The sequence below is a fragment of the Marmota marmota genome, unplaced genomic scaffold, assembly GCF_001458135.2.
Source record: "Marmota marmota marmota unplaced genomic scaffold, marMar, whole genome shotgun sequence".
Lineage (NCBI taxonomy): Eukaryota > Metazoa > Chordata > Mammalia > Rodentia > Sciuridae > Marmota > Marmota marmota.
The window spans coordinates 52,260,594-52,288,074 of record NW_026000005.1 but is presented as its reverse complement, the minus strand read 5'-3'; the positions used below and the strand labels follow the sequence as shown (position 1 = coordinate 52,288,074).

The 27,481-nt window shown below is 56.3% G+C and overlaps 1 protein-coding gene across 6 annotated transcripts in view; it reads left to right on the top strand.

The window, feature by feature from the left end:
- Hdac4 (histone deacetylase 4) overlaps nt 1–27,481 on the top strand; it is a 217,823-nt gene that overhangs the window by 68,242 nt on the left and 122,100 nt on the right. For all 6 annotated transcript variants that reach the window (XM_048808876.1, XM_048808874.1, XM_048808870.1 and 3 more), the window contains exon 2: nt 21,797–21,868. In XM_048808876.1, the coding sequence (XP_048664833.1) occupies nt 21,797–21,868 (72 nt within the window). The remainder of the gene's footprint in view (nt 1–21,796; nt 21,869–27,481) is intronic.

The window sequence follows — 27,481 nt, the reverse complement described above, 5'->3', positions numbered from 1 at the left end:
GCTGGGGGGGGGGGGTCGCTGTGGGGTGGTCTCTGCTCTGCAGGCTCTGCAGGCTCTGCAGGCTCTGCTGCTGGGTTCTCCAAACCCTCCCTTCACCTGCCTCCAGTGTGCTGGACGGCACTGCTCGCGGCTCCAGGGGGAGCTTCTCGGGGACTCTCACCTGCACATCTCCTGTCCTTCTATTTGACTTTGTGGGGTAGGCTGACAGGTATCAATCTCGCCTTCGTCCCCAAGCTTGTCCCCTGTCTCCCTCCCACAATCAAGAGCAGTGGCCATTGAGACCTCGGTGCTGAGCCACATTTTCACATCTGCGCCCACCAAGACTGGTGACTGCAGCCTAGCCTCCACAGGCTGCTTCTCCTGGACCACAGCACCCTTGGCCTGCCCGGCCTCCTGGCAGGAACTGGGCATCTGAGAGGCTGCCCACAGGAGAGGGCTTGCCTGCCTGCCGCTCCGCGTGAGAGGCTCCATGCAGCCATGATGGCATGTTCGCGCAGTTCAGCGGGAGCTGCCCGCCTGCGCTTCCGCAGTAGTGGGGCAGGGCTCGGCCCAGGGAAGGCCCGTGGGAGACCACCGTGGACTTGGGACCTGGCAGCCTGTTGGCAGGCTGCAGGAGCAGTCCTCGGGCCTGGCTGCACCGTGGAGCCAGCCCTGGCCCCAGGATGGCCTGCTCTGGAAGGTACCTGGGGGAGGCGGTCCTGGCTGCAGTAGGAGACTACCTAGAGGAGGATGTGACTCCCATGGGCCATTGGGGGCTCTCTGCCCTGCAGTGAAGGATGGGGGACCCTGAGCTGGACTGTGGACAGTCATGGACCCTGCTCTGGAAGTGATTTTGAGCTGACTGGTTTCCCCTCATCACACAGATGTGACACCATCGCTGTCCTCCTGTCTTATAGTGAGGCACCTTGGCACAGCGCACAGCTCGTCACTGGGGAGCCTGGTTTGCATCTTACGTTCAACCCAGAGTCTGTGCTCTACTCACCTTGGGATGCTGCTTCCGCCTGTGTGCGCTCGTGCCAGACGAGCCGTCTCCAGCACTGGCAGACAGGCCTGGACATGCCGTCAGCTTGGGTCTCCCAGGGACCGGATACCCCCTTCTCTCTCTCTCTATCTGACTGTCCACAAATTGTGTGTTTTGGCTTCTAGAGGTGACGTCCTGACGTGGAATTCTGAGGTAGAATTACGAGTAAGAACGTTCTGGGTACGGTGATTGCTGACATTTGGCCACCCAGCCACTGGCTTGACCTTGACCTTTAGAGCAGTTCCTTCCAGCTGCCCCCATATGCTATGGCCAATCAATGTTGTGTTCCCACACTCGGAAGGAGGCTGGCCTCCAGGAAGAGAAGTCTCCTTTGCTCTGGGTTTTGGAGGTCCAGGGCCTGCATGGCGTGGTGCAGGCTCACCTCCTGCGCGGATGGGGAGCGGTGGCTGGGGCACCTGCCAGAGCAGGGAAGGGACACCCCAGTGACCCAAGGACCTCCCACTGGGCCCTACCTGCCCGAGGTTCCACCCCCTCCCAACACCACACCGGGGGTCTTTGGAGCATGCCCATTCATGCCACAGCACTTGTCCTCTGTGTCACAGGATGCCCCCATCTTCCAGGCCCTGTCTCACTGCCAGGCCGTGGAGAGCCTGGGGCATTATTTGCCTCCCAGACTCTGGGCTGACGGGCCGACGGGCTGGACCCTGTCTGCAGAGGGGTTACAGTGCAGAAGCTGTCAGGCACAGGCAACTCCGAGCGCCCGTGGGTGCCCCGCACTCCCTGGGCTTAGGGGGTTGGTCTGGGTGAGTTCTCCGCGCTGCCTTGTCAGTGTGGACTCAGAGGTGGGTGGGTGTAGATTCAGATCCTGCCCAGGGTGAACTGGCCGCACACCCGTGCTGTTTGTGGCTGTGCATAGGACAGTGGACTTCTGTGTGGGCTTTGTGTTGGCCTTGCTGGATTCACTCATCCGTGCTGGTCTAGAATCCTCCCAGTGCCCGTGTTCCAAGGGCCACTGATGACCGTTTGCTCCCCTTTTCCTTCCAGCACACCCTTCGCTTGGGCTTCCTTGGCCTGAAGGCCCTCGTGAAGGGCATGCCTAGGGTTCGACCTGGGCCTTCTCATCGGGGTGGGGTCTCAGGAAGCTCCATTCTGCAGTTGCTGACTGAGAGGCTGCTTCTGCCGGCTGGGGGTTCTGTGAGCACTCTTTTGTCACTCCCAGGGCGTAGCTTTCTGTTCTGGTTTCCTGAGAGCTTCGCCCTCCCTGTAGATGTGTGTTGTGTTAGCAAATGCTGCTTCTGTCTCTCTTGAGGTCATGTGAATTCTCGTCTCTATTTCGTTAACGTGGCAAACTACACGTGCTGAATTTTCTCGTTTGGATGTGCTGGGATTGAACCCTGGGTCTTAAGTGCGCGAGGTAATCACTCTACCCCAGCCTTTAACTTTTTAATTTGGTCTTGTCCAGGCTGGCCTGGGACTGCCACCTTCCTGCCCCAGCCTCCTGAGTTGCTGCGATCTAGGTGTGCGCCACCACACCCTGTGTGAATGTTAAAAAAAAAATTAAAAGTTTAAACCAAACTTTGATTTTTAAACAGAACGCATGTGAACCCAGATGTGGTAGACTTTCTATATGTTTTTAGATTCAATTTGCTACTATTTTGATTTTTGCTTTTTTGATAAGGACCGAGTTTACCATATAGTTATTTTTGCAATTTTGTTTCTGATTTTTTAATATCAGGGAAATGCTCTGTTGTGAAAAATATTAAGCACTGTTTTTAGTGTACTCTGTGGCTGATGTTTGTATGCCTGGAGTCTTCTTCATGGGCACATCACATTTCTTTTGAAGTTCTTGGGCTCCTCCGCCTTCCTGGCTCCTGGTGCCGGCTGGGCGGGCGGGGTTCTTCTGAGGACTTTGCAGGGAATGCTGCCAGCCCTTTGGTTTGTTGTCTTGCTGTCTAAAGGGCCTCATAGGCCCTTTCACCCTAGTGCCACCATGCCTTGGGCACGGGGGTCTTCGTGCTGACACACATGTCCTTCGTGGTTAGGTCTCGTTCTGCCAGCACTGTACCACAGACGTATGGGAGTTTCCTAGTTATTGTTTTGTTTTTGTTGAATTACGTTATGGTAAAACCATTTTGGATTAACGTGTTGACAGAATTGGGAGTTGCTGACATCAGTGTTGCTCCCTGACTTTCCTTTGCTTATTCTTTGCTGGCTGGTGGACCCACCACCACTAGTGCTCTCTGTGCTCAGCTGGGGTAGGTTGGGTTTTTCTAAGAACTTTCCTGTGCTTTCTTCTAAGAGCTCTCTGTGCTCTCTGGAGAGGGGCTGTGTGTTCTGCCTCTGGGAATCTGCTCCAGACTCTGTAGGGCAGCCTGAAGCCAGTTGGGCGTCCCAGCACACACCCAAGAACGAGGGCAGGGACTGTGCCAAACAGATGTTGTTTGCATCAAAATAAAAGGCAAACATAATATTTGCATTAGTAGAGAGCCTTTGCAGGAAGTATTTGGATAGAGTGGTTTATCCTGTTCCAGAGCTGGTTACTCTCCTGAGCTCTGACTGAGGCTCATCTCTTCTTGCACAAGTGTGGCTGCTTTCAAAGAAGAGCTGTGTGACGTGAAGATGTGCTGTCCACTGTCACACACAGAGGACAGCCCATGTGCTCTGGTGAGGGCAGTCAGCCCGGCTCTTGGCAGTGTCTGTGTCTAAGCAGTATCGATGAGCCAGTGTCCTGTTTGTAGTGACATTCAACTCCGCTTCTGCCATCTCGCACAGTGACTCAAACTAGGCCACGTCCCAGTGGCTGCCTCTTCTACAAAAAGGAGCAGCCAGGCTGGGTGGCTGGTGTGTGTTGAGTGCTGCTTCGAGGGCAGCTGCACTTGATTCGTGTTTCATTCATGGGGGCTGTGTGAAGCTAAAAGAAACCAGAGTAAAGAAAAATGATGGTCTCTTAGAGGTAGAGCTCGAAATAATCCATGTCCAAACCCCGCGTCATTATATGAAAACGAATTGCTGATCTATCCCTGAGCTCACCCCCACTCTCCCCTCCTCCCTCTCCCCTCCTCCTTCTCATTTGGTACCGGGCATTAAATTCAGTAAAGCACCCACTGAGTTACAGTCCCAGCACTTTTTATGTTTTCATTTTGAGACAGGGTTTGGCTCATTGCTTAGGGCTTCTCTAAGTTGCTTAGGCTGGTCCCAGACTTGGAATCAACCTGCCTCAGCCTCCCAAGCTGCTGGGATTATAGGCATGTACCATAACATCTGTCTTGGCCCTGAGTTTTCTACTTGTCATAAGTGAAGAGGGAAATTTTATTTTTGAGTATTACCTTGTTCTGAAGAATAAATCAACAATGCCAGCTATTTGGGAGGCTGAGGCAGGAGGTTTGCAAGTTCCAAACCAGCTTAAGCAACTTAGTCACTCACTGTCTCAAAATAAGAAGTAAAAAGAGCTGTAGCTGTAGCTCAGTGGTAGGCCACTCCTTGGTTCCATCCCCAGTAAAGAAAAGGAAGGAAGCAAGGAAGAAGAAATGGGAAAAGGTAAGTCAACCTGTAGACCTGTCGGTGACTGAGCCCACCCGGCCCACCCTGTCCAGGTGACCGTATGATGCTCTGGGTTAGTTTTCACTCCCCAGCCATGTTTACCTTTGACCTCAGCATCATTTCTTCACTTCTTTCTGAAATAATACCGTAGTTATTATTTCTGCAGTCGTTTCTGAATGGTAAATACTCAGTTTTTGTCTGAAAATGCCCCCTTCCAGGGGCCGAGAGTGACAGTGTAGTGGGTGTAGGGGTGGGGTGGACATGGCCATCTGGAGCTCTTTCACTCTCTCTGGGCAGACGAGCTCCTGGTGCCTCTGCCTCTACGTCCCGGTCGGTCGCAGTGCCCTGGTGTGCCTGTGCTGCGTGCAGGGGGTCTGGGGGATTCGCCCTTGTTCTCCTAGTGGGGTTCAGCATGCCCTTTCACTCTGACGGCTCCCAGGGCTCCGCTTCTGGGAGTTTTCCATTCTGTTTGAACATGGTGTCCTGTGACCTGTCCCCACTTTTCACAGCGGTGCGCTCACGGATCTGGGCTGGGCAGCCCTTCTTTCTCCTGGCCTTTCACTCTGCGTGCTCGTGACTGACTGACCGACTGTGCTGCATTCTCCTTAGTTACCTGCTCTCTCTCCTCCCTCCCTCTCCCTTTAACTGTGTCTAGTATGCTCGTTTTCACCATAGAGAAGGCCTGTCTTTCTTCTTAAAATCTTCCATTTTTCTTCTTTCTGGGTTCCCTTCCCTCACTGTAGTTTGTGTACTTCATTTAACTTGTTAAAAATGATTCATATGCTTGTTTCCAGGCCTTTTCTTTAATGTCTGTAGATACGTGGGAGTTATTTCTGTGCTTCATCGTGTTTGCTCATTCTCAAGAGGTCGTTGTCCCTGAAGAGACTTGGTGCTCTGCTGCCTGGGCGGTGGGGTTTCCTGAGTCTGGACGGTTCCGCCTTACCTTCTAGATTGGGATTAGCGGACTAGGCCCAGATGGATGGAGAGGCTGGCACCCTCGGAAGTGGGTCTGAGGTCCCAGCTTCTCAGTCGACTCTTCCCGCTCCTCCTCCTGCTGCTGTGTCCTGGTGGGCGAGTTCTCTGGGCCCTTTCTCCTCAGCCAGGTAGGTTCATGGCCACACCCCCTCCCACCTGGATGAGAAGGTGCCCTGGGTCCCATGGTCCAGGGCCGATGACCCGTGCATTTCTTGTGTCTTGTAAGTGTCTGTCTTCTGGGAGTGAGAGGTGGCCGTCTTGTCACTTCAGTCTCAATTCAGGTCCCTGAGTCCTGGCTGCTGGTGTGTTGCTCAGCTCTGTCGGGCCATTTGTGGGACTTGTGTTTTTCAGGGCTTTGCTGTTGGTGGTTGGTTAGTTCACGGACTCACCCTGCTGTGTGAAGAGTGCCCCCTTCTTGTAGTTGAGCTGGAAGCCATGTTCTGCTCTGAGTGTCTGTCATCTGGACTCCTAGATTGGTCACAGCTGAGTCACGCATGGCGCTCATCCCGATGACACGTTCCCATGTGCAGGCAGTTGGGTGTCACCGTCTCACAGGCGTCCGCAGGCGAACCTGTGGTTCTGTTGTGGCGTGCCTTCTGTGCTCTCCTCTGCCCTGGGTCCCTCTGACTCCGGGGAACTAGCAGGGTGGCATACCACGGATCATGTGACTTGCATGTGAACAAAGGGAAGTGAATGTGTTCCAAGAACCGCAACGTTTTATGAGAAAATGAAGGTGTGTCATGAATTCAGTGTCATCTCTAAAATGCAGTGGCAACAGGCCCCACTTCCTGCTCTGCTCGGCATCAGCAGGTGTGCAGGAGTTGGCAGGGGAACGGGGTGTGGGCGCCATTGCTGCACGGAGCCTCCACTGCCTTGGCCACTGGGCTTTTCATCATGAAACCAAGACTCCTGAGGCCTTCACTGGTAACTTGCTGGTAGACAGCCACCTGGATAGCAAGGGCATGCATTAAAAATGACTCCATCGTGAAAAACAGGAGATAGGAATTATGGTCTAAACCTGAACTGCGAAGCTTTCAAAATATGAACAAGTTGTGTTGACTGTGTCTGCTTTCTGTTGCTGTAACTGAATACAGTGGAGGGTAACTCAGGAAGAATCGGCCCACTCGGCTCTCAGTTCTGGAGACTGGGAAGGCCAGGACCCCGGTGCTGCTATCTGCTGTGCCATGATGTGCAGATGCCACCATGTCCTGACCAAGGGAGCCTGGCAGCGTGGACCCCCCCCCCCCCACAACTCCGTCTTGTCCTACTCCTCCCAGAAGATCCACCTCCAGATGTCCCTGGCCATGGGCCTTAGGACCAGTTTCCAGCATGTGAACCCTGGGGGGCACAGTCAGACCACATTCAAGGAACAGCATTGGGGTGGGGTAGCCCAGCGCCAGCGCACCTGCCCAGCACTACTCGTGGCCTGCGCTCCTACACATACACGTGTGTTCTGGTTTGCTTTTCGATGCATGATTCTTTGGGAGAAGTCTGCCACTTGTGGCTTTGATGTGGAAGCAGAATTCACCTGGAGGCGGAGCCAGGGGAGGAAGTGATGGGCACAGCCCTGCCTGCTTCTCCCTGCCAGGGCTTCCTGGAGTGCTTGTGCCCTCAGAAGCAAAAACTGCTTCCTCATCCTGCTCTTTCAGCTGTGCTTGCTAATTTTACTCTTTAAAGTTCTGTGGCAGCACTTGCTCCTGCGTTGGGTTCTCTGTGTGCTGCCGGGCTGCAGGTGCTAAGTGGGTCCTCTGTGCTCGGCGGCAGGCCAAGTGGTGTTCACAGCAGCCCCGTCCAACCTCTCAGTCCTTGAAGGCAGAGAGCATCACCACTGCACCCGTTTGATAGGTGTGGACACCTGGCCCGCCTGGTTAGGTGGTCCATGTGACGTCACTAGCTCTCAGGTGTGGGTCCTGGCTTTGACGCCAGTGATCAGAGTCCCACACTGCACAGCCAGAGCTCAGTGCCACCCATCACAGTCACTGGCTGCAGTCCACATCCTGTCAGTGACATCAGCATAGTTAACATCCAAGAGTGCATTGCTTCTCCTGGCGGTCGCCCTGCCTTTAGAAGACTAAAATAGATCACAATACGGTGAAATCACTATTTTTAGAAGGTGAAGTTTCTGTTGTATGAAGAGGAATAACGATATGCTGTAGTCAGTCCTAGGCTGGGGGAAGTTACGGGTCATAGCGCATCTCCCTAGTGTCCAGGGTGACGGTGCGGTCTTGGTTTCTACAGGTTGTACGCTGGCTCCTCAGAGGACTCAAGAGCTAGCTGTGCCGGGAGTGCTCGACCTCCACAGTCGGGTGTGACGTTCTGAATGCACGTTTATGCTCTTAAATGAGCGGTGGTCTTGTGCAGCTGGGGGTACACATTAGCATACAGGAAGGCCAGCGGCAGAGCATGGGCAGGTTGGCACTGGGTGTCATGGCCCCTGCAGGGCCTGGCAGTGTGGAATCTGCACGACACACCTAAAATGCCAACAGCCTTGGCGCTTCGGTGGTATGAGTTGTGTGTGTTGTGTGTTTCCTCCTTAAATATAACTATGTTCTTCAAAACTTAGGAAATAAAGCCAGGAGCAATGGCGCTTTCCTGGAATGAAGCTTGGGAAGCTGAGGCAGGAGGAGCCTGAGTTCTGAGCCAGCTTCAGCAATGGTGAGGTGCAACTCAGCAAGACCCTGTCTCTAAATAAAATACAGAATAGGGCTGGGGATGTGGCTCAGTGGTTGAGTGGCCCTGAGTTCAATCCCTGGTTACCCCCTCCCAATTAGGAAATTGATAAAATTAAAATAAAGCAATGTGCTTATTTTATTAGGTAGTACAAACTCGCAGGAAAGAAAGCTTCTGGAAGACTTTCTAGTTTGGCGCCATACAAACCTGGGGAAAGTCGTTTCCATCCCATGTCTACCCCACATTGCACTCACCCCTCAGCCCTGAAGGTGGCGCTTCATCTGCCCGAGGCCCCGAGGAGCCAGGTGCGCGCCAGAGGCTCTGCCTTTGTCGGCTTTCCCTCTGAAGTCCATGAGGTCCTGCATGAAACCCGGGGGTTCTCTGCAGGTGTGAGCCCTGTACAGAGGAGCAGAGGTCTTGCGCCCTCTCCTGAATCTGCAGCCGCTGGCAGCAGGGCAATGGGAGTCCACCGCGCGGAATCAGGCTAGAGTTCTTCCTTCCAGTCAGGCCCTGGCAGGGGGCAGTGACCCCCCCCCCCAGCTGGAGAGCCGGAGAGCCGAGTGTCAGCGTGACTGCACAAGGAGTCATCGACCCTGCCAATGACCCCCGTCATAGGCCTACAGTGGGGACAGAACTGTGTTTGGGTGCACTGCTGCTTTTGCCTGTGGCAAGCTGCTAGAGAGGCTCCAGCCGGTGGGGCCTCCCAAGTGGCAGATGGGGTAGTGTGCCCACTTTACAGGTCACTTTGAACCTGTAGGAGGGGGCAGGCTTGGGTCCTCCCTCAAGAGATCTGTTATATCTGCGCAGTCTGTAGTTCATTGTCCCCTGCTGGTTCTGGTGGGATGTCCTGAGGTCACTGGTGGCATCTTCAGGTACAGGCCTAGGTACTAGGGACCAGAACAATGCTACCACTTGGCTACTCTTCCAAGGCCACACACTTCTGGTGATGATGGTCAGAGACACCCCATTTAACGCTGGGGTTCAGGTAGCGTGACGGGAACACTGAGCCACTCTGTCTCCTCAGTTCCCAGCATGGCAGACACCGCTTCTGCTGTCCCAGGAGACACGTTCATGACCAACAGTGCCAGCCATGGCTGGCCTTCCAAACAGGGCAGCTTCCCAAGACAGAGGCCCCGCCTGAGCTAGGCCTGGGTCAGCAGGCACAGAGCGGCTCCAGGGGTGAAGGCAGGAGGAGGCAGCCCGTGGCCCGTGGACAGATGACCACTGCTTGCAGGTGTTCTGTGCACCCTTGCTCCTGGCCCACGGCTGGTGGGCTGTGTCCTGAGCGAGTCTGTGTCTTCCACGATGCCAGAGTTCATTAACACCTGAATGCACGAGCCACGTCAGTTTCCTAGGCCACAGGTCGTCGCATGTTCCTAGTTCTGCCTGGCATTTGTGGCCTAGCAATTACAAGTTCTCTTTCTCCATTCCAGGTCCTAATATAGATAACTCATTAATGTAGATGACACTCAAGTCACATGTCACTCTGGACACCCTGGTCTGTATCGCAGAAGGGCCGAGGAAGTCGGCCAAGGACTCGTCAAGGCTGATCAGAGCAAAGTCAGAGCCTGTGCAAAGGCATGGTGTCCCTGCAAAGGGCCAGACGAGGGGTTAACTGATCTGAGGCTCTCAGGGTCCAGCGGGCAGCTTCAGATTGTCCAGTTGAGGTGTCACTTGAGGTAGGCCCCGTGTCAAGGGCAGGAGGAAAGTCTGGGCTGGAACCATTTTGGGGCAGGCGGAGGGTCTTCACCAGCGTAGTTTCCCTGGGACCAGGTGACAAGTCGGCATGCTGCCATGCCACAGTGAGAGGGACCCCTCCTTTTGTGGTCTTTAGTGAGGATGTTGCTCCTGGTGTGGTGGATACACCCTGTGCCTGGTGTTTGTGGTTTAATTTAAGATCACAGGTGGTAATTTTTTATTGGTATGAATAAATTATTTATCGGTCTGTGCCTTATGTGTGTGCTGGGCAGATGGTGGCTGTTCACTTGTACAAACAAGGTGTGGGGTCATCACCTTGCAGCTGTGCTCAGGATGGAGCAGCTCACGGCACACTGTTGCTCTCTGGAGTGGATCACTCAGGGCAGGCTGAGCTGCGCCACGAGCAGGCCCAGCCTGCGCTCCACAGGGTCCGTCATCTAGTAGGAAGCTCCTCCTTTAGCAGTTCAGCTAATAGAGCAAGTTGATATTTGAAAAGACAGGAGCCCTGCCTAGGGCAGATGTCTGCAGGGGATTGGGGCAGGGGTGGAGGACTGCTGGGCAGCTGGACAGCTGGACAGTGGCGTGGGAGCTGACAAACTGCACAGGAACCAGTTCAACTGGAATGTATTGTGTGCAATGTGGAGAGTGTGAGTTTTGAGCCTTTGACATAAATCCTGAATGTTTTGACTTTGTTTTCCTTGAGAAAATCCCAAGGATCAGTGGAGGGTTAGAAGTAGTGCTTGCTCCTCAACAAGAAGAGTGGGCCTCTCAGAGGTACGCTGTCCCCGTGACCTGTGTTCCTCTCTCCGGCACCCCAGGCCTCTCTCCTCCCACACCTCAGTGCAGCCTTCACTTGGCCACACCAGAGCCAGAATGTCCAGAAGGTCCTAATGGACAAAAGAGGTCCCAACGGGAGCCCCGCTGCCAGCTCCCTGGTGACCATCCTGGTCTTGGCCCTGATGCTCTTAAAGAGCTTCCCCGTCCTTTCTGAGCTCCCCTCCTGCTTCCGTCTCCCTGGGCTCGCCTTGTGTCCTGCACTGTTGCCAAAATGAGCCTTTGAAGCACCTCCACCGACATGGCCCTAAGAGCCCCCTGCACCCCGCCCTGCGCGTGCCGCCTTGCTCCAGCCTCTGCCTGGTGCTCAGAGCCCCCTGCACCCCGCCCTGCGCGTGCCGCCTTGCTCCAGCCTCTGCCTGGTGCTCTTTCCACTGGAGGCCCCCCCGGGCTCTTCACACGGCTCCTTCTCACAGGCCCTTTGAGGCCTGCTCAGATGTCACCCCCTCACAAGCTGGGTTCCTTTGTCTAAAGCAGAATTATGGTTTGCCTAGGAGGTGTCCCCAGAGACTCACAAGTTGAAGGCTGATCCCCAGGGCAGCAGTGCAGGGCAGCTTTTGGAAGGGACTGATCAAGAGGGCTCTGACTTATCAGGGTATCATCTACTGCTGGGTTAATAATTTGATGACCTCATGGGGACATGGTGGAAACTGATGGTAGTGGGACCTAGTTGGAAGAAATCGCTCCCTGGAGACAACCCTGGAAGGGTATGTCTTGTCTTCAGCCCCTTCCTCCCGCCCTGCTTCCTGCTGCTGTGAGCTGAGCCGCTCTCCCACCACACCTCTCTGCCATGATGCCCTGCGTCACCTCAGGCCCAGAGCCACGGAGCAGCCAGCCAGGAACTGAGCCTCTAAATGTGGGCCAGAGTGTGTCTTCCTTCTGCATGTTGTGCATGTCACATCTTTTGGTCACAACTTTTAAAAGCTGATGACTACCAGCAGTGACCCTCTTGCCCATGTGGGACCCACCTGCAGCACACAGGGCCACTGTTTGTTACTTAGCTCTCCTGTGCACGGGTGTACGTGTGAGGTGCAGGACTGGGCATGTCCCAGCCTGTGTCACTGAGGTCTGACAGCTGTCGCCAGCCCATGCAGTGAGACTGTGGAGCCGCAGACCACACGAACCCGTGGTGGTCTGCTCTGCTGGGGAAGCCGGCGTGCACCTGGGTCAAGACAGACTTCACTGCATCCCTGGCCTTGCTCCTTCCTCTTCCAAGGAGGGAGAGTGGCAGCACCTCCGCCGTCCGCCCTGGATACGGCCTCAGTGGGCTGGTGTGGACGAAGGGTCGGCCGAGCACCCAGTAAGTTCGCTGTTAGGCTGCCGCCTGGGAACGTGAGCTGCTTTCTGGTGGCGGTGGTGGTGGTGGTGGTGTTCTCGCAAGATCTGGCAAGAAGAGGAGCTGCTTAGGAAGACCATGTATCCTCGTAGTGAAGCCCTGGAGCTGCCGGGGACTCAGTCACCCTGGGGCTGGCGGCTGGAGGGCCTTGTAGAGAATCGGAGCCAGTGTTGTCCTACGGAGCTGCCGGGGACTCAGTCACCCTGGGGCTGGCGGCTGGAGGCTGAAGCTTCCTTGGAGAAGACAGGTGCCAGAGAGAGCCCCCAGCTTAGCCTGTTCCTTGGACAGCCACTGGGCCAGCCCCTGTGTGGCCAGAGTGTTGCCGAGTTGCGAGGTGCTGGGTCGGCCCCCACCTGGCACAGCCTGGTCTTCTGTCGACACTCGACACGTGGGTGGCTTCTGCGTTAAGTAAGAAGTACGCGTCTTTCCTCTTACAAAGAACAGCAGCGCTCGAGTCAGGCGTGGCTGGCAATGGGGTGGTGGGGAGGGCTCAGCACAGCCGCTGTTCTGCTCGCCCCCTTCACCCTCACTCCTTCCGGGGCTGGTCAGTGGCTCACTGCTCATGTACCTGTGGTCTGCCTACCTGTCACTTAGCTCTTCTCTGCTGGCAGCAGTTGGAGACTATTTGGGGGATGGCTTGTCCCTAAGGTGCTTCTGTGCCGACTCACTTGGAAGCGAACCTTGCACCCTGTCAGACCTCCTGGCGGGAGCATGGCCTGTGCTGGGGGAAGCCCAGGTGGAAATGGACAGGGAGGAGCAGGTTGAGGCTCTTGCTGGCTGCATGTTGGGCCTCGCTCTTTATATACACTAACTTATTCTCTCCTCATCTCCTCCTGTGCATCCAGTCAACAGGTGAGGAGGCCAAGTGGAGAGTTAAGTTGCAGGAATGTGGTGCAGCCAGGCTGGGCTGGCCCAGACCATGGCCCTGAGGCCTGCAGGGCCTGGCCTTTCCCTTACAGGGCCTCCCTATTGAAACGAGGTAGATACTGCATTTGTTAGACTTCTTGGCAGCAAAGAGGCATTGTTTCAGAAAACAGAGTCTGCAAGGTACGGAAGTGGTGGGTCACAGGTGTGCACTGGCCTGGCAACTGGAGAAGGGTGGGCTGGTGCCCAGTCCTCCCCTGTGCTGACCGCATTGCCCTTCCTCAGGGTCCCGTCCAGGAGGCTCCGAGTGAGGCCGGGAGAGTCTGCTCTGTCCTTCTGCCACACTGCCTTGTAACTTGCCGTGTGTCCCGTCTTACCCAGGCCCTGGGGAGGGGCAGGGGTGGCACTAGGGCTGCTTTCCTCCTGCTCTTCCAGCACTACGCAACACCGCTTTGAAGTGACTCACCCGGTACGTTTTCTCCACAGGACAGATGGACGTGCTGGCAGGAGCAGGGTGGCTGCGGTTTGCAGAGGTGGGCTAGGACATTTGGTCCTGATTTGCTGAACCATTTGTAAAGGCCTGGCCAGGTGTGCTGCTCACTGGGGGCTGCTGAGAGCTGCTGAGCTCTTCGTTTTCTCACTTTGGGAGGCAGGGAAGTGTCCAGCTCAGTCCCTGGAGAGCTGCTGAGAGGGTCCCTTCAGGAGATACCTGCCTTGGCCAGGGGAGAAGAGACCCCAGGCTTGTCTGATCTTCCAGTACGGTGACAGTGAGGCTGTGCTACCCACACCCTCGTGTCCTTGGTCTTTCACCTGCCATGGTCCACTCAGGGCTTGTCCAGCCCCATGGCATGCCTGGCCCTGGGGCTGGGAGAGCCCCACTCTGCCCTGGCAGCACCTGTCTGGACCTGCTGTCCCTTCTCAGGTCATCCTGTTTGGGGCTAGTGAGTGGCTAGAGCCCAACAGAGTGCTGCTTCTCACTTCCAGAACCTCCTGGCTCTGTGGACCCTGTTTTCTAAACTTTCCCAGAAAGACTCTTAAGCGGTTTGCTCTTCCCGGCTCTCTGTGCCCAGGCTTGACCACTTTCCCTCTTCGCATGGCCTCTGGCTTTCTGCTTGGTGCCTGAGCATCTGGGTGGAGGCTGTTTCCACGTCATCCCAGGTGACCTGACTGAGCCGTAGGTGCCCAAGAGTAGCCTCGCTGGGTGAGAGGGGCCAGGTGTGCAGTCTGGGTGCTCCTCTGGCATCCAGGGGGACGCCAGCACCCGGCAGACCACACATGGCCAGAGTGGGGGCCCGGTCTGCCTGCTGCTGTGGTGTCTGCATCATGTTCTCAGGTGCAGAGGCATAGCTCCTGCTTGTTGGGGTGCGTGTGAGCCAGGTGCTTGCTGGGGCGCAGTGGAGACTGGCAGGGCAGTGGTGAAGAGCAAGTTGGCTTGCCTGGCAGGTCCAAGCCGTGTACAGTGGGCAGAGGGCAAGGGCTCGTCTGTGTCCTGGGCAGCTCGTATCTCAAACCCTCTTTTGAGAAATTCCCCAGATACAAAAGCAGAGGACTAATTCATAGGGTGACCCTGTGTGTCCCTCTCAAAGCCCCATGCAGGCTTCCCACTATGCCCTCTCCAGTGCACCCCTCCCACCTCTGTTTTCTGGAGAACTCAGACAAATCCCAGGTGCCATAGCATTTCAGATGCAGATGGCCCTTGCTTGCCCGGCTGCACTTCAGGTTTCCAGCTTTGCAGCTGCCAGAGGCACGGCGGAGGTCTACCCAGCACAGAGCGAGTGCACTTCAGACGTTCCGTCTGAACTGGGGCGAGCACTGTGCAGCCTGGTCTTGGCTCAGATGACCACGGGGAGCACCTGCGTGCTACAGCGTGGCCTGTGACTGAGCCAGGATGTTCTGTGGGTTAGGGGTGTCCTGTGCCCTTCCACTCACATCCTGCCACCTTGGCCTCCCAGCATGCGCTCGGGATGGCAGTCCCTCTCCAGCTGAGCAGCAGCGCGCACTCAACACTCAGCAGCCTTCTTTTGTACAAATCAGAACCCAGATGCTGGGCTAGGCTCCCGCCCCCAGCCGTCCAGCCACGCTTGCCTCTGCCCCCCCTGCCGGCAGGGGGTTCCTGGAGTTTTCTCAGTCAAGACAGGAAGTACAGTAGCCTCCTCCTGAGCATGCTCCTTGAACCCGTCTTCCTGTACACTGGCAGCAGGCGTGCCTCTGAGTCTTAGGGGAGACCCCGGGCATTCTAGAGGTTGTTCCTGGCATCCCAAGACTCCTGATGTCCCTGAAAGAAAAATATCACTTAGAGCAAGGCTCTTTCTTCCATTTCCATTTTCTTTAATAAATACACATCAGCCGGGTCAGACCTGCCTGAGCAGCTCACCGCAACGTCCTCCCCAAAGTTGAGTTCTTATTAATGGGCAGCCGCCAGCTTCATCATGGAGCATTGGTACTTTTTGTCACCTGAGTGATGAGAAATGCTGAGTGTCCTGGGTGGGGAGCTCGGGCTGCTGGGGCAGCTCACCCAAGAGAAGCCTGCCCACTGGGCCTGGGTGTGTCCAGGACTTAACTGCGTACAGAGGGCCAGGGTTAGCCTCGTGGTTCTGAAGCTCACGGCGTCCCGCCTCGCCGACCGGCAGAATTGAGGTGGGGGTGATGGCATGGTGCTGAGCAGGGTCACTGGGCTGATGTGGCACCGAGGCACGGCTCTCAGCAAGGCAGCTGCTGGGATCCTGTGGGCAGGTCAGACGTGGGTCATGGAGGGACTTTTGTCTGTTGTTGTGAAGTGAAACCAGCATGCGCTGCCTCTGTGCCTGGGACCCATCTTCAGACCTGGGTGTGGGTGGCCCTGTTGGGACAGACCTGGTCTGGTTGCCACTCACTGCAGGATCTTGGACACAGCGCCCAGCCCTGCAGAGCTGTGTCCCAAGGGTGAACTGAGGGGATCAGGCCAAGTGAGTTGAAATTTGGCTCTGTCGGCTGAGGAGACCAACAGTGTGGTCAGCGACAACTGCTGTGTGACACTGTGCAGGTGGGCCGTGAAGGCAGGAGCCCTGTCTGTTCAGCTGCTCTCGTGTGTGGATGCTTAGTGGCAGCCCATCTTATTGGAAGTTGGATCCTGTGCTCTCAAAAGGCCCTCCCCGGCATGAGGCCGACAGCCGTAGGGGCCTGCAGCCGTGTGGGCTGGACAGCCATGTGGCCGACAGCCGAGTGGCCGTGTGTGTGAGCATGCCTGGCTGAGTGCCTGTGGCAGGGCCGGACGGAGCCCTGCTGCCTGGCCTCCATCTGGCTGTGCATCAGGTCACCCTGAGCTGCAGGCAGTGGCAGGACGGCAGCCACCATTGTTGAGCAGGCTGGGGGCGGAGGACCTGCGCTTCAGCTCCCTTCCACGTGCTTTCAAGCTGTCACTGCGAGGTTCTGCCCCAGCCTTCTCTCAGACTTGGAGATTTCAGCAGGTAACCACGGAAATCATACTTCTTATTACTGATTTTATTTTCACTCATTTTGGAATATGATATCTGGAAAAAAAAAATATATAGCATCAAGATGCAGTTCTGAGCCTGGTGCAGTGGCACACATCTGCAATTCCAGTGACCTGGGAGGCTAAGGCCAGAAGACTGCATGTTTGAGGCCAGTCTTAGCAACCTAGGAAGACCCTGTCTCAAGATATTAAATAAAAAGGGCTGAGACAGAGACAGAGCCTCCTGTATCCAATCCCCAGTATGCAAAACAAGGGAAAAAGAAAGACGATTGTCATAGAGGGCTGGGGTCACAACTCAGTGGCATAGAGCCTGCCCAGCGTGTGGGAGGCCCCGAGTTCTATCCCCAGCACCACACACACCAAAACATGTACACATTTGCTGGCCAGGTCACCTCCATGGGAGCTGTCATCTGCTCCACTCCGCTGGGCCTACAGCCGTCTGTTTCATCTTTGTGGAAGGTGTCCCTGTCTGTCCAGCTGCTCCCATGTGCGGACATCTTATTGGAAGTTGGATCCTGTGATCTCGAAAAGCCCGGAGCCTGCAGTGTGTTCAGATCTGGGGTCACTGCTGTCCCCTTTCCCTAGTGCCCTTACGCCATGGACAGCCTCACTGGAGGTCTTGCACAAGTCTTGCACAAGGCCTCCAGTTGGACTTGTTGCCAGCTCTGGTGACTGCCACACAGGTGCCACACACATGGCCTTACTAGGTCTGGGTGGCACTTCCTTGTCTTTGCAGGACGGAGCGTGTGCTCAGGCTCCCTGGCAGTTACCGTGTAATTAGGTTTGAACCTCCAGTGTCCAGAGGTGGCTATGCCCCTTTCAGTGTTGCTTTGTCCTTGGTTCTGGTTATGTCCAGGTCACCTCACCATGTGCCCAGGGTCATGCAGTGGCCCTGGGTTGGGTCCTTGTACCCAGTATTGGCAGTGGTGGGCACTGGGCCATCTCGCAGGGGGCCCGTGTGCCTGCACGGAAAGCAGGGACATGCATCCTAACACCTGGGAGCTGGTCCTTTTCCTTGCTTCTGTCCTATGCCCGTTGGGTGGGACCAAGGCCACTGTAATTCTGGCCAGAGGTACGGCCCAGGCTGCTTGGCCCTGGGAGCCTGAAGCCACTTCTGCTAATTTGGGCCTGCCTGTCCCTGGTCTATCAGCACCTCCTGTATTTTGGCTTCTCGGTGGGTAGTGCCGCTGCCCTGCAACCTTCTCTGCGATGCGCCTCTGCTCCTGGTGTGTGAAGAGCTGCCCACAGGTGTCCAGCTGGCTGGGCTAGTGACCCAGCGCCTCTCCCTGCAAGTGACCCCTATGAGTTGAGGCCCCTGGCCCTGAGCTGGGAGCTGCTTCCGCCTTCAGCTAGCCCACAGGGCCAGTCGCTGCTTTCCTTGGGAGGCAGGTGCTTCCTGTGAAGCAGATGCTGTCAATCATTGCAGCGCCAAACAGCTCGAAGGGTTGGGAGCTGGGTCTGCAGGGAGGCCTGATGCCATTCAGGCCAGTCTCCTGTAGTGGGAACCTGGAGTTGCTCCCGGGGTCTGCCTGGTCCTGGCCCCTGGCTCAGAGCTCTGGAGCTCCTGGGGATTTCCTGGTGTTGGGGTGCTTTCTGTTATTCCCTAGAAGCCTCTTTCTGCACATGCAGCTTATGATAATGACTTAGAGGGACTTAGGGTGGGACTCATCCCAAATATGAGAGGGTCTGGGCCTCGGGCCTGGCAGCCCCACCCACTCACCTGGGGAGTGCCCAGGGAGGTGGCGGGTCCATCAACCCTCCTCATGCCCCACCATGGTGCTTCAGAGTCTGCACCTCCTGGGAGCCTGGCTGGACACTCAAGTCTGTGGGGACCGGAGCTGCACTTGGGACCTGTCAGGAGCTTTCCCTGTGTCCTTCCTCTCACACCTGTCAGTGTGACTACAGTGGTTCCCCATTACCCATGGAGGGCAGATGCTTGAACTGGCCAGTGCTGAGCCCTCTGTGTGCCGTGTCTTCCTGAACATGTGTGGTATGAAAGAGTCAAACTTGTCAACCAGGCACAGTGAGATGAGCAACAACTGCAGGTAGGACAGTTCTAATTGTGTGCTCACGAAGGGTGTGCGACAGTGCTATCTTCTCAGAGTGCCCCGGGACTACTCACCCTTCTCGAAATGCCCTTGAGGCGACTCTGAAAGCAGGCCCGGTATAGCTTTGGCATATCTGAATTGCAGCAGCACAACCCTTGCACCCCAGGGCTGTTGTTAAGTAAAAAAAAAAAAAAAAAGGCTACTTGAACATAAGATTGTGGTATTGTGACAGTTGATCTGACAGTTGAGACGGCCACCATCCAGCTATGAGTTATTGACGAGAGGGCAGCATATACAGTGGATGTGCTGCTCGAAGGGGTGACTTGCATCATGGGCAGATGGAGCAGGACAGTGCAGGAGTTCATCATATTGCTCAGAATGGTATACAATTTCAGACTTAGGAATTATTTCCAGAATTTTCTGTTTTAATATTTTAGACCCGAAGTTAAAACATGAGTCCTTGAAAGTTACAGGTAGATAGTGTCAGCTGAATCAAATCATGTGAAGTCTTGCTGGTGTCACATTCCACCTGATCCCTGTGACTGCGTGGCATGTGATGCTAAAGTTCCGGCTGTGGCTGGTGTGTGCCATCTGCCACGCCCTGAGCAGACGGACTCTTGTTTTTGCGCCAGGGAGTTTGTGTGCATGTTAGTATCTTTCTGAAGGCAAAGTGGCGTACTCCAGCTCAGTACCCAGGCAGCTAATACAGCTGCTGATTGAGACGTGGGCAGCCAGGCACAGTGGCGCACACCTGTCATCCCAGAGATTCAAAAGGCTGAGCTGGAGGATCACAAGTTCCAAGCCACCTGAGCAACTTAGCAAGACCCTGTGTCAAAAATAAAATGAAAAGGGCTGGGAGTGTGGCTCAGAAGTAGAGGACCCCTGCGTTCAGCCCCCAGGACCCCAAAACAAATAAAGAGATCCATACATGGGCAGTGCTTTTGAGTACACCAAGACCACAGGTCTGACTTCACCTTGCCCTGGGTGCAGGGGCATGCAGAGGACTGGGCTGGGCTCTGGTGGTGTGGGGTGCTTGGCCAGCAGCATCAGAGTTTGGTGTTGCTGTGCATCTCCAGGGCATGCGGGGTCATTGGGCCCTTAGAGCCTGGGGCAAGGGGCCACCCCTGAACCCAAGGGAAAGGTCTTCGAGCTGGGGACTGAGTCTCTTGGCATGTGATGCTGAAGCCTGGCATCTGAAGTTTGGGTTCCAGAGTCTTTGGTTTCCAGCAAGTATGCCAGCAGCATCCGGGGGACTTGGGGACGCTGATGGTGACAGACACTGGAAGAGGGAGCCAAAGGAGCACCGTGGGATCCTCAGAGGGTTGCAGAGCCTGGGACAGCATAGTCCCCAGCACCTGCTCCTGATGCTGTCCCACTGGGAAACTGCGGCCAGGTTAGGCCTTTCAAGAGTGCCTTTTAGACTTCCAGAAGTATTTATGGTGGGGTTAGAACTTTTGTTTGATGTTCTGATCAGTTATACCTGACAGCAGGACGCATGTCGATCCACTGTCCAAGGTGGAGCAGCTTTTCACTTCTCTGGTTGTACACGGAGTAGAGTCACACCACTCGTACAGTCATACATGTGCCTAGCTAGGGCAGTGACGTCCGTCTCATTCCACCATGTCCCCTCCCCTGTCCTCCCCTCCCTCCCCTTTGCGTGATCCAAAGTTCCTCCATTCTTCCCATTCTCCCCACCCCCAATTATGGGTCAGCATCCACTTATCAGAGAGAAGATTTGGCCTTTTGTTTTTGGGGACTGGCTTACTTTGCTTAACATGAGATTCTCCAACTCCATCCATTTACCTGCAAATGCCATGATTTTATCCTCTTTTAGTGCTGAGTAACATTCCATTGTGTACCTATGCCACAGTGTCTTTATCCATTCATCTGTTGAAGGGCACCTAGGTTGGTTCCACAGTTTAGCTATTGTGAGTTGAGCTGCTGCAAACATTGAGGTGACTCAATCATCGAAGTTATGCTGTTTTTAAGTCCTTTGGGATTAGAATTTTTAAAAGCATATATATTTTGGAATTTTTCATTTTTCTACAAGGAGTATTTTGGGGGCAAGGGGGAATCAGGCTTAGAAGGTACTTTCTACACTGCCCCAGGTCTTCCTGAGCAACGGGGACTGTGTAGCAAACCCTGTGTGTGCAGAGCAGCGTCAGGCCTTCTGGGGGCCGGTTCCTCAGAAATCCGCCATTGGCCAGTGGTGGGATGTCTCTTTGGGCCTGTGGTAGCTTCTGAGGTGTGATTGGCCTCCCATTCCTCTGACCCCAGCACCGGGACTGTCTTCACCCCCAGATTGTGTGTATTACTATCTCAAAAACCCAAGTCCAGAATTGGGCCAGGGGTTCTGGGTGGTGGGAGGAGCCCGCCGACACCAGCCCTGGGTCCTGAGCCACCCAGGCAGCCCTCCAGTTGTGGCGCCTGAGCCTGGCACGTCCTAGTAGGAGCCTGCTCCAAGTCTCCTTAGCCATGGTTCCGCCCTGGGATTCAGACCCCAGGGACGAGCAGGGCTTGGCTACGCCAGGTATTATCCATGTTCTCAAAGACCCAGTGGCCTCTCCGTGTCACACCTTGGAACTCTGTGTCCAGAACTCAGGGACGCTGCGCAGCTGCCATCTTCTCCCTTGAACAGGCAACTAGTGGCCGTGGTGCGGTCTGTGAGGACGTGAGTGCTCTTGCAGAGCAACTCGCCCCATGTGAGAAGCTAATTTTAAAAGAGAAGTGTGATTCCAGTGTTCTTCCTTCCTATCTGGGAAGCCTCCACCACAGAAAGCCGCTGTCCGGGCTGTGCCAGGCTCAGGTGGTGGGTGGGCTCCAGTCTCCTCCTCGCAGCGTGTGGAAGCAGACAGAAGAGTTCCTGGATGCAGCCAGACGGGGGTTGAAGGAAGCCCCCCATGCTTGCTGTAGGCCCCCCCCCCCGGATGTGGGTCTGGTGGCCTCCAGCACCTGTCCTTTCCTGCCACCCCTCCCGCCCTGTGCCCTGGGCTGCATCTCTGTTAGTGTCCAGACATGGGTGGGATCTGGGAAGAGGTGGGCTCCTTAATGTTCTGGTCTCTGCAAACCCCCTCAAGATCACCCAGTGGGGTAAGGTGGCGGCAGAACAGAAATGAAGCAAGCACCCCACCAGGTGGGTATGGCCAGGAGTCGGGAGTGCCCTGCCTCAGCTGGGCACCACTGTGTTGGTCATGGGGTTTCTCTGGCAAACCAAAGTGATGGAATGGAAACTGTCCTGCCTTAGAAGTGAGAAGGGCACTGTCTTTCCATCATGGCCGGGTTCTCCTCACGGACTCCCTGGGCAGCGTTGTTCAGTGTGGACAATTTGTGCCGAAATGGGCAGTTTCTCAGCAGTGCTGTCTCTCTCTCTCTTCTAGATGGACTTTCTGGCCGAGACCAGCCCGTGGAGCTGCTGAACCCTGCCCGCGTGAACCACATGCCCAGTGCGGGTAAGTCAGCACACCCTGTGCCCCGAGGCCCTGCCTTGTCAGGGCAGCGTGGTGCAGCCACTGAACTCCAGGCCCAGAGGCCCTTCTCTTGGGAGGAAATGGACATGACTTGATGCAGCCCAGAGGGCAGAGGGAGGCCGATCTAGAGGTCATGTTCTCCCCAAAAGCTGTTGCTTCTCATGGTTAACAGCTCAGGCCCTGGTCCAGGGAGGCCCTGTGGGGGAGTTCTGAGCTGGTGTGGGGTCCAGCCTGGTGTGGTGAGGCTGCTAGGCAGCCCCAAGGCCATGGGCAGTTCTCCTGTTATCTATCAGCCTCCTGTTTCTGCTGGGTAAGGGTCAGAGAGGGGTACCCCGGCACTTCTCTGTCTTCAACATAAAGCAAACGAGCCACCAGGTGTGATGACCGATTTCAGATTCCGCAGACGACATTCTGAGTATCACACATGCAGCCGTGTCTCCAAGTCTGGGGAATGGAAACTCTCCCTATTCTTTCTCCATAAATCCCTCTCCCCACGTGGAGTCCCCATTGGAAACTCCGGGCGAGGGTCCCTTCCTTCCAGACCCTTGACCTTACGAGGCAGACCCACAGCCCCTCCAGGTCTGGGTCAGTGAGCTGCTGGACCCATCCCACACATGTGCCACGCCATGCCATCACCTGTCCTCTCCCACTGCCACACCTCCTTGGTAGCACAGCTGCTGTGCCCTCGGGGGCCCAGTGGGTCTGCCCACGGCCTCGGCTTCCTGGTGTGCCTTGGAAAGAAGTGGAAGTGGGCTTAAAGCCGGGCTGCACGTTCCCAAGCAGAGGTTTCTGTCTTTGCTCGCTGAGTCTCTGAGGTCAGCCAAGGGTCATTTTTGGCATTTCCCCAAACTCAAAGCCCTCGTGGAGTCACGGCTGTGCTCCTAGAAGACCCTGGAGCTTTCCCCTGGGGCCCGGCTCAGCCTCCCCGTTCCCACGGGACACATGGGCAGGTTTTCCACTGTGTGCAGATGCTCGGTTTCCCAGGTGAGGCTCCAGTGAGCAGCTCTGACTCCCACTGTGTCTCCACTGCGCCCAGCTGGGTTGTTTGTTCACACTAAGACTGCGCTCAGCCATGGTGGCACAGCCTCTGCCGCCCTCCCGGTGTGGTGTGGAACTCATGAGGGATGGCCTATGGGAAGATGGGGGACATGCTTGTTTCCAAGCAGACCAGAGGAGGGCTCCGCCTTGCTTGCCAGAGGCCCAGCCCCCACTGAGTGTGAGGGCGGATGGTGGGCTGCACTGTTGGCCAGAGCAGACGCCCCTTGTCGGCAGGGCTCAGGCTGCGTCTCGTATCTGAGATGGATAGCGATGCCTCTCTGCAGAGTTCTCCTAAGCTCAGTTGTGTCAGCCCGGCAGTGGCTCCTCAGTAGGTATTACCTGTCACTGTCACCTTGGCCCACATCTGAGGTCCTACGGGACATCGCCATGATGTGCTGGTTCAGGATCTGAGTGCTTTCTGAGGATTCACCTGCCGCCTGCTCTGGAGCAGCCTGCGGTTCCAGGAGCGGGAAGGTGCTGTGTGGCCAGACTCGTCCTCTGCCCACCTCCTCGCTGGCCACAGGCTCGGGCAGTCTGGGTATCCTGCCGTGGGCTTGTTTTCCACCCTGGTGGTCAGGGTGTTTGCAGCACGGTTTGAAACCAGTGTGTGTGTGTGCTGTGCTGGTGGGCAGAGGGAGGCTGCCCACGCACAGTGTGCACAGGCTGCACGCGGGCGGCGGCCACAGCAGTGGCTTGGGCAGAGCAGCCTTCCCGCTCCATCTTGGGCCTTTCCCTGCAGCATCAAGTGGCCTGAGAGGAATAGGGAACCTCCAGTTGTGCCAATGCCTTCAAAGCCACCTTCCGTGAGGTGGGAGCAGACGTGTCTGTGGTGCCTCTCCGTCAGTCTTGATCTGCCGGCACTCACTCCTGGCAGTGGGGTCCAGGCTGGCCGTGTTCTGCACCGGAAGGTACCGTACCTGAAGGCTGAGAGAGGTGCCCAGCTCAGTGAGCGGTGGCCCCAGCGCCCACTGGAGCTGTCCCTGGCAGGCACACTTCCCGGCCCACTGTCTCCTTGGCCTCTCCACCTCTCGTTGCTCTGCACAGAGGCATGCTCAAGCATTTCTGCTGATCGTGGCTCTTGTTAGACCCTCTCAGTCCTAGTGGACTCTCACTTCAGTGGACAGGCATCACCATGTCCTCTGCTTCTGTGCCACCTGAGTCACGGCTCGGAGCCGTGCCAGGTAGCACACCCTATTCTGGGGAAGTCTGTGCCAGAGGGTTACTGGGACTGATTCTGATTTCTTCTTAACTTTTTGTATGTGAGTAAGACTTTCCTTCTTCCTGTACTTATTTTTCCCCTTTGGTTAGACATTTTGGGCTGGAATATACCTCAGTGGTGGAGAGATGCCTAGCAAGCACGAGGCCCTGAATTGGACCCCCAGCTCCACAAAGAAATGAAACCAATGTTAATGGTGACGTAGTTCTGTTATAGCAGAAAGCCCACCCCGTGCCTGCTGCTGCCCATGTCCTTCCACATCAGCATCGAGCCACCCCACCTCGGGAAGAAGCAGGTGCTGCAACTAGGACACGGCCTGTCCTTTCTCCTTCCAGAGGCCATCGAAGTCCTTCTCAGTCAGCGGAAGGGCAGCTGTGCGAGGGGCTGTATGTAGAGGCAGAGCCCAGCCTAGACGTGCGGGGGGTGGGGAGCTGGGGCCTGGTGTCTGCTCAAGATGCCCTGCCCAGAGTTAGCTGGAGGACACCACAAGATGAGAGGAGGTCAGCCAGAGGCTGGGCTGTGGCTGTGGCTGTGGCCTCTCGGTCATGAGGGCAGGTTACAGGGGGCTAAGGACTGCCCAGTCGTTCATTCCTGAGTCCTGGGAACAGACTCGCCCTCGTGGAGAGGAAAGACTGCTCCAGTGCGCAGTGTCCGGCTCCACCTCCTCCTCGGGCTGAAGTGAAGGGCCGTGGCCAGGGGCCAGCTGGTCGAGCCCGCAGCCGAGGCCTGCTGAGCCAGCCCACTGCAGCTCCGTCCCCTTAGGCTGTACTGCCATGTGACTGCCAGCACGTGCACTTTGGGACAGGCTGACTTGGCCCTGGGACTATGTGGCAAGCACCCTTGTGGACCAGAAGCCACACCTTCCTGCCCATTTACCACCTGGCCACCATTGCTCACCAGGTGTGGTGCCAGGTAATGCCCAGACTCCAGCGTCCCCTGTGTGGTTGAAGGTTCATTACCCCCAAGAACATCTAATGGACTTCTCAAGGCCGTCTGTCCAGCTGCCACCCTCCACTCTACCCTGACCACCTGCTCCCCCCGGCTCTCGAGAGTGGCCCTATGTTTCTCCCTTGCTGTCTGCTTTCCACCGATGGGACAGCAGTTTTCCTCTGACTCTCCCTTCCCTCCCATTAGACTTAGGCACTCACAAGGACAGTCCCATGTCAGGCACCTTTGTCTCTGGGACCTCAGGGGCCAGAGCAGCATCCTTTATGTGGCTAAGCACAGGGTGCATTTTTCTTCTGTTTCTTCCACCTTTAGTGAAGTGTCCATTCCTGCCCTTTTACTTTGGGCTCAGTATTAGAGGGACCCAGTGAAGGGTCCTGCCTGGGGCTCATGGAAGCACTGGGAGCTAGGTGGCCTTGGGTGCTGTCCGTCTCTGATCTCCACATGGCGTCAGCAGGCCTGGGCTGCCTCCTGGGCGTCTGGGGCTGCTTGGCCTTGGCGGGTGCATGGAAGAGAGAAGCAGGTGGGCAAATACCTGTCCCAGTGCACAGAGGGGCCTGGGCTCTCCACAGCCTGTTATACTGCACTCATGCCTCCTTGTACCCTCTGGTCTGCCGGCCCTCGCCTCGTGGCTCTGCTGTATCCCTGGCACGAAGGACCCCCTTACCCTCTGCCCCACCCAGAGGCCTTTGTGATGACGTCCTGGGAGTGACTCAAACAGCTGAGGGAGGAGGACGCTACTAGTTTGCCTTGAGAGAGTGTCTTGAGGCTCCTGATGGGTAGAGCCAGTGAGGTCCAGGTGCCCAGGGTGCCCAGAGGAGGGACCCAGCAGAGGGTCCAGGGCACTCTGGAGCTCTCACCTGCAGCCCCTGCATCTTACCCGAGGGCAGCAACTGGCCTAGATCAAGTGAGAATATCAGTCCTCTGGCTCCTGTCCTGTGTCCATGCTGGTGGTGACTGCTGAGCGGGTGTGAGTGGCACTCAGCAGCTCTCTAGCCCCGCGCTGCCTCCTGCTCCCAGTACTGCCTCCGCATGTGTCTCCTCCCAGTGTCCTCTCTCCGGCTCTGTCCTCTGCAAGGCAGGTCTTGCCCTGCCGGGTGAGCCTGCTGTCTACTCCTCTGCAGGCATGATAGGCACCCAGAGGCCAGTGCTTCCAGCCCTGCTCAGCCTCAGGGCTGGGCCAAGAAGACCAGGGCTCCTCCGGCGCAGCTGAAGACCTCTGTGTAGCCCCCGCCTCCTGCCCCGTGCTCTCTCCCTCCCCAGAGAGCGGTTGCCCTGGCTTCTGCCTGATGCTTGGGGAAGGGAGGAGGGGCCCGACGACCTGCCCTTTCTGCGCTGTTTGGCCTCCTGCTTTCGGCCAGCCTCAGCCTCCCCTTGGGGTCCTGATACTGCCAGCCCTGCGGCCCTAAGCACGGAGCAGCTGAAGCCACAGAGCTCTTCTCTTCACCGCTGGCTTTCGAGCCAGTTTGCTTCTTTCTGATGAGATGGTGTCCAGGCATTGTTCCACGTTTCCCAGCTCCTCGTGCACCACGTTGTCACTGTCATGCGTCCCGTTGTGTGGCATGTGCTGGTGCTGGTGGTGTTGTGTCAGTGGTGTGTGATGTGTGCTGCTGGTGTTGGTATTAGTATTAGTGGTGTGCGGTGGTACTGGAGGTGTTGTGTCAGTGGTGTGTGCTGGTGGGGTTGTGTCAGTGGTGTGTGCTGGTGGGGTTGTGTCAGTGGTGCGCGGTGGTGGGGTTGTGTCAGTGGTGCGTGCTGGTGGGGTTGTGTCAGTGGTGCGCGGTGGTGGTGTTGTATCAGTGGTGCGTGCTGGTGGTGTTGTGCCAGTGTGTGTGCTGGTGGGGTTGTGTCAGTGGTGTCGCGACCCCTCGCCGGCAAGGGAAACACGACACAGGATTCTTCTTTCAACAGTTTTTTCAGGCCTTGAGTCATGTATCATCTTCTAGCGCCCGCGCCCGCCACGCCCAAGCACAGCTTAATAAAGCCCCCCCCACGCATCCCAATCCCAAGCCGCCACGTGGATCTCTCTCATAGGGTGGTAAGGGATTGCGCGCCAACTCTCCATAAAAGGAGTTGTTTATCACAGGCCACAGTGGAAGCCGGCGCCATCTTCTAATGGCGGCCACGGTCTATAAGAATGGCTTACCACAGTTCCCCCTTCTATTTTATATAACAATGCAGGCGAAAGTAGAGGTCCTATCCCACTGTGCAGAAGTGGCTGCAATGTATGGTTCAGTCCTAAGGAGGCGCCTTCCCCAGACCTGATCCCATATCAGCCGATGCCTTTTTTCGTAGGGCGGGGCGTGGACGTCAAACCCGCATGCAATAGGACATGCTTTCCTTGAGGTCCGTTGAGGGATCACTCAAGTGCAGTGCCTTGCCTCGCATCCTGCATC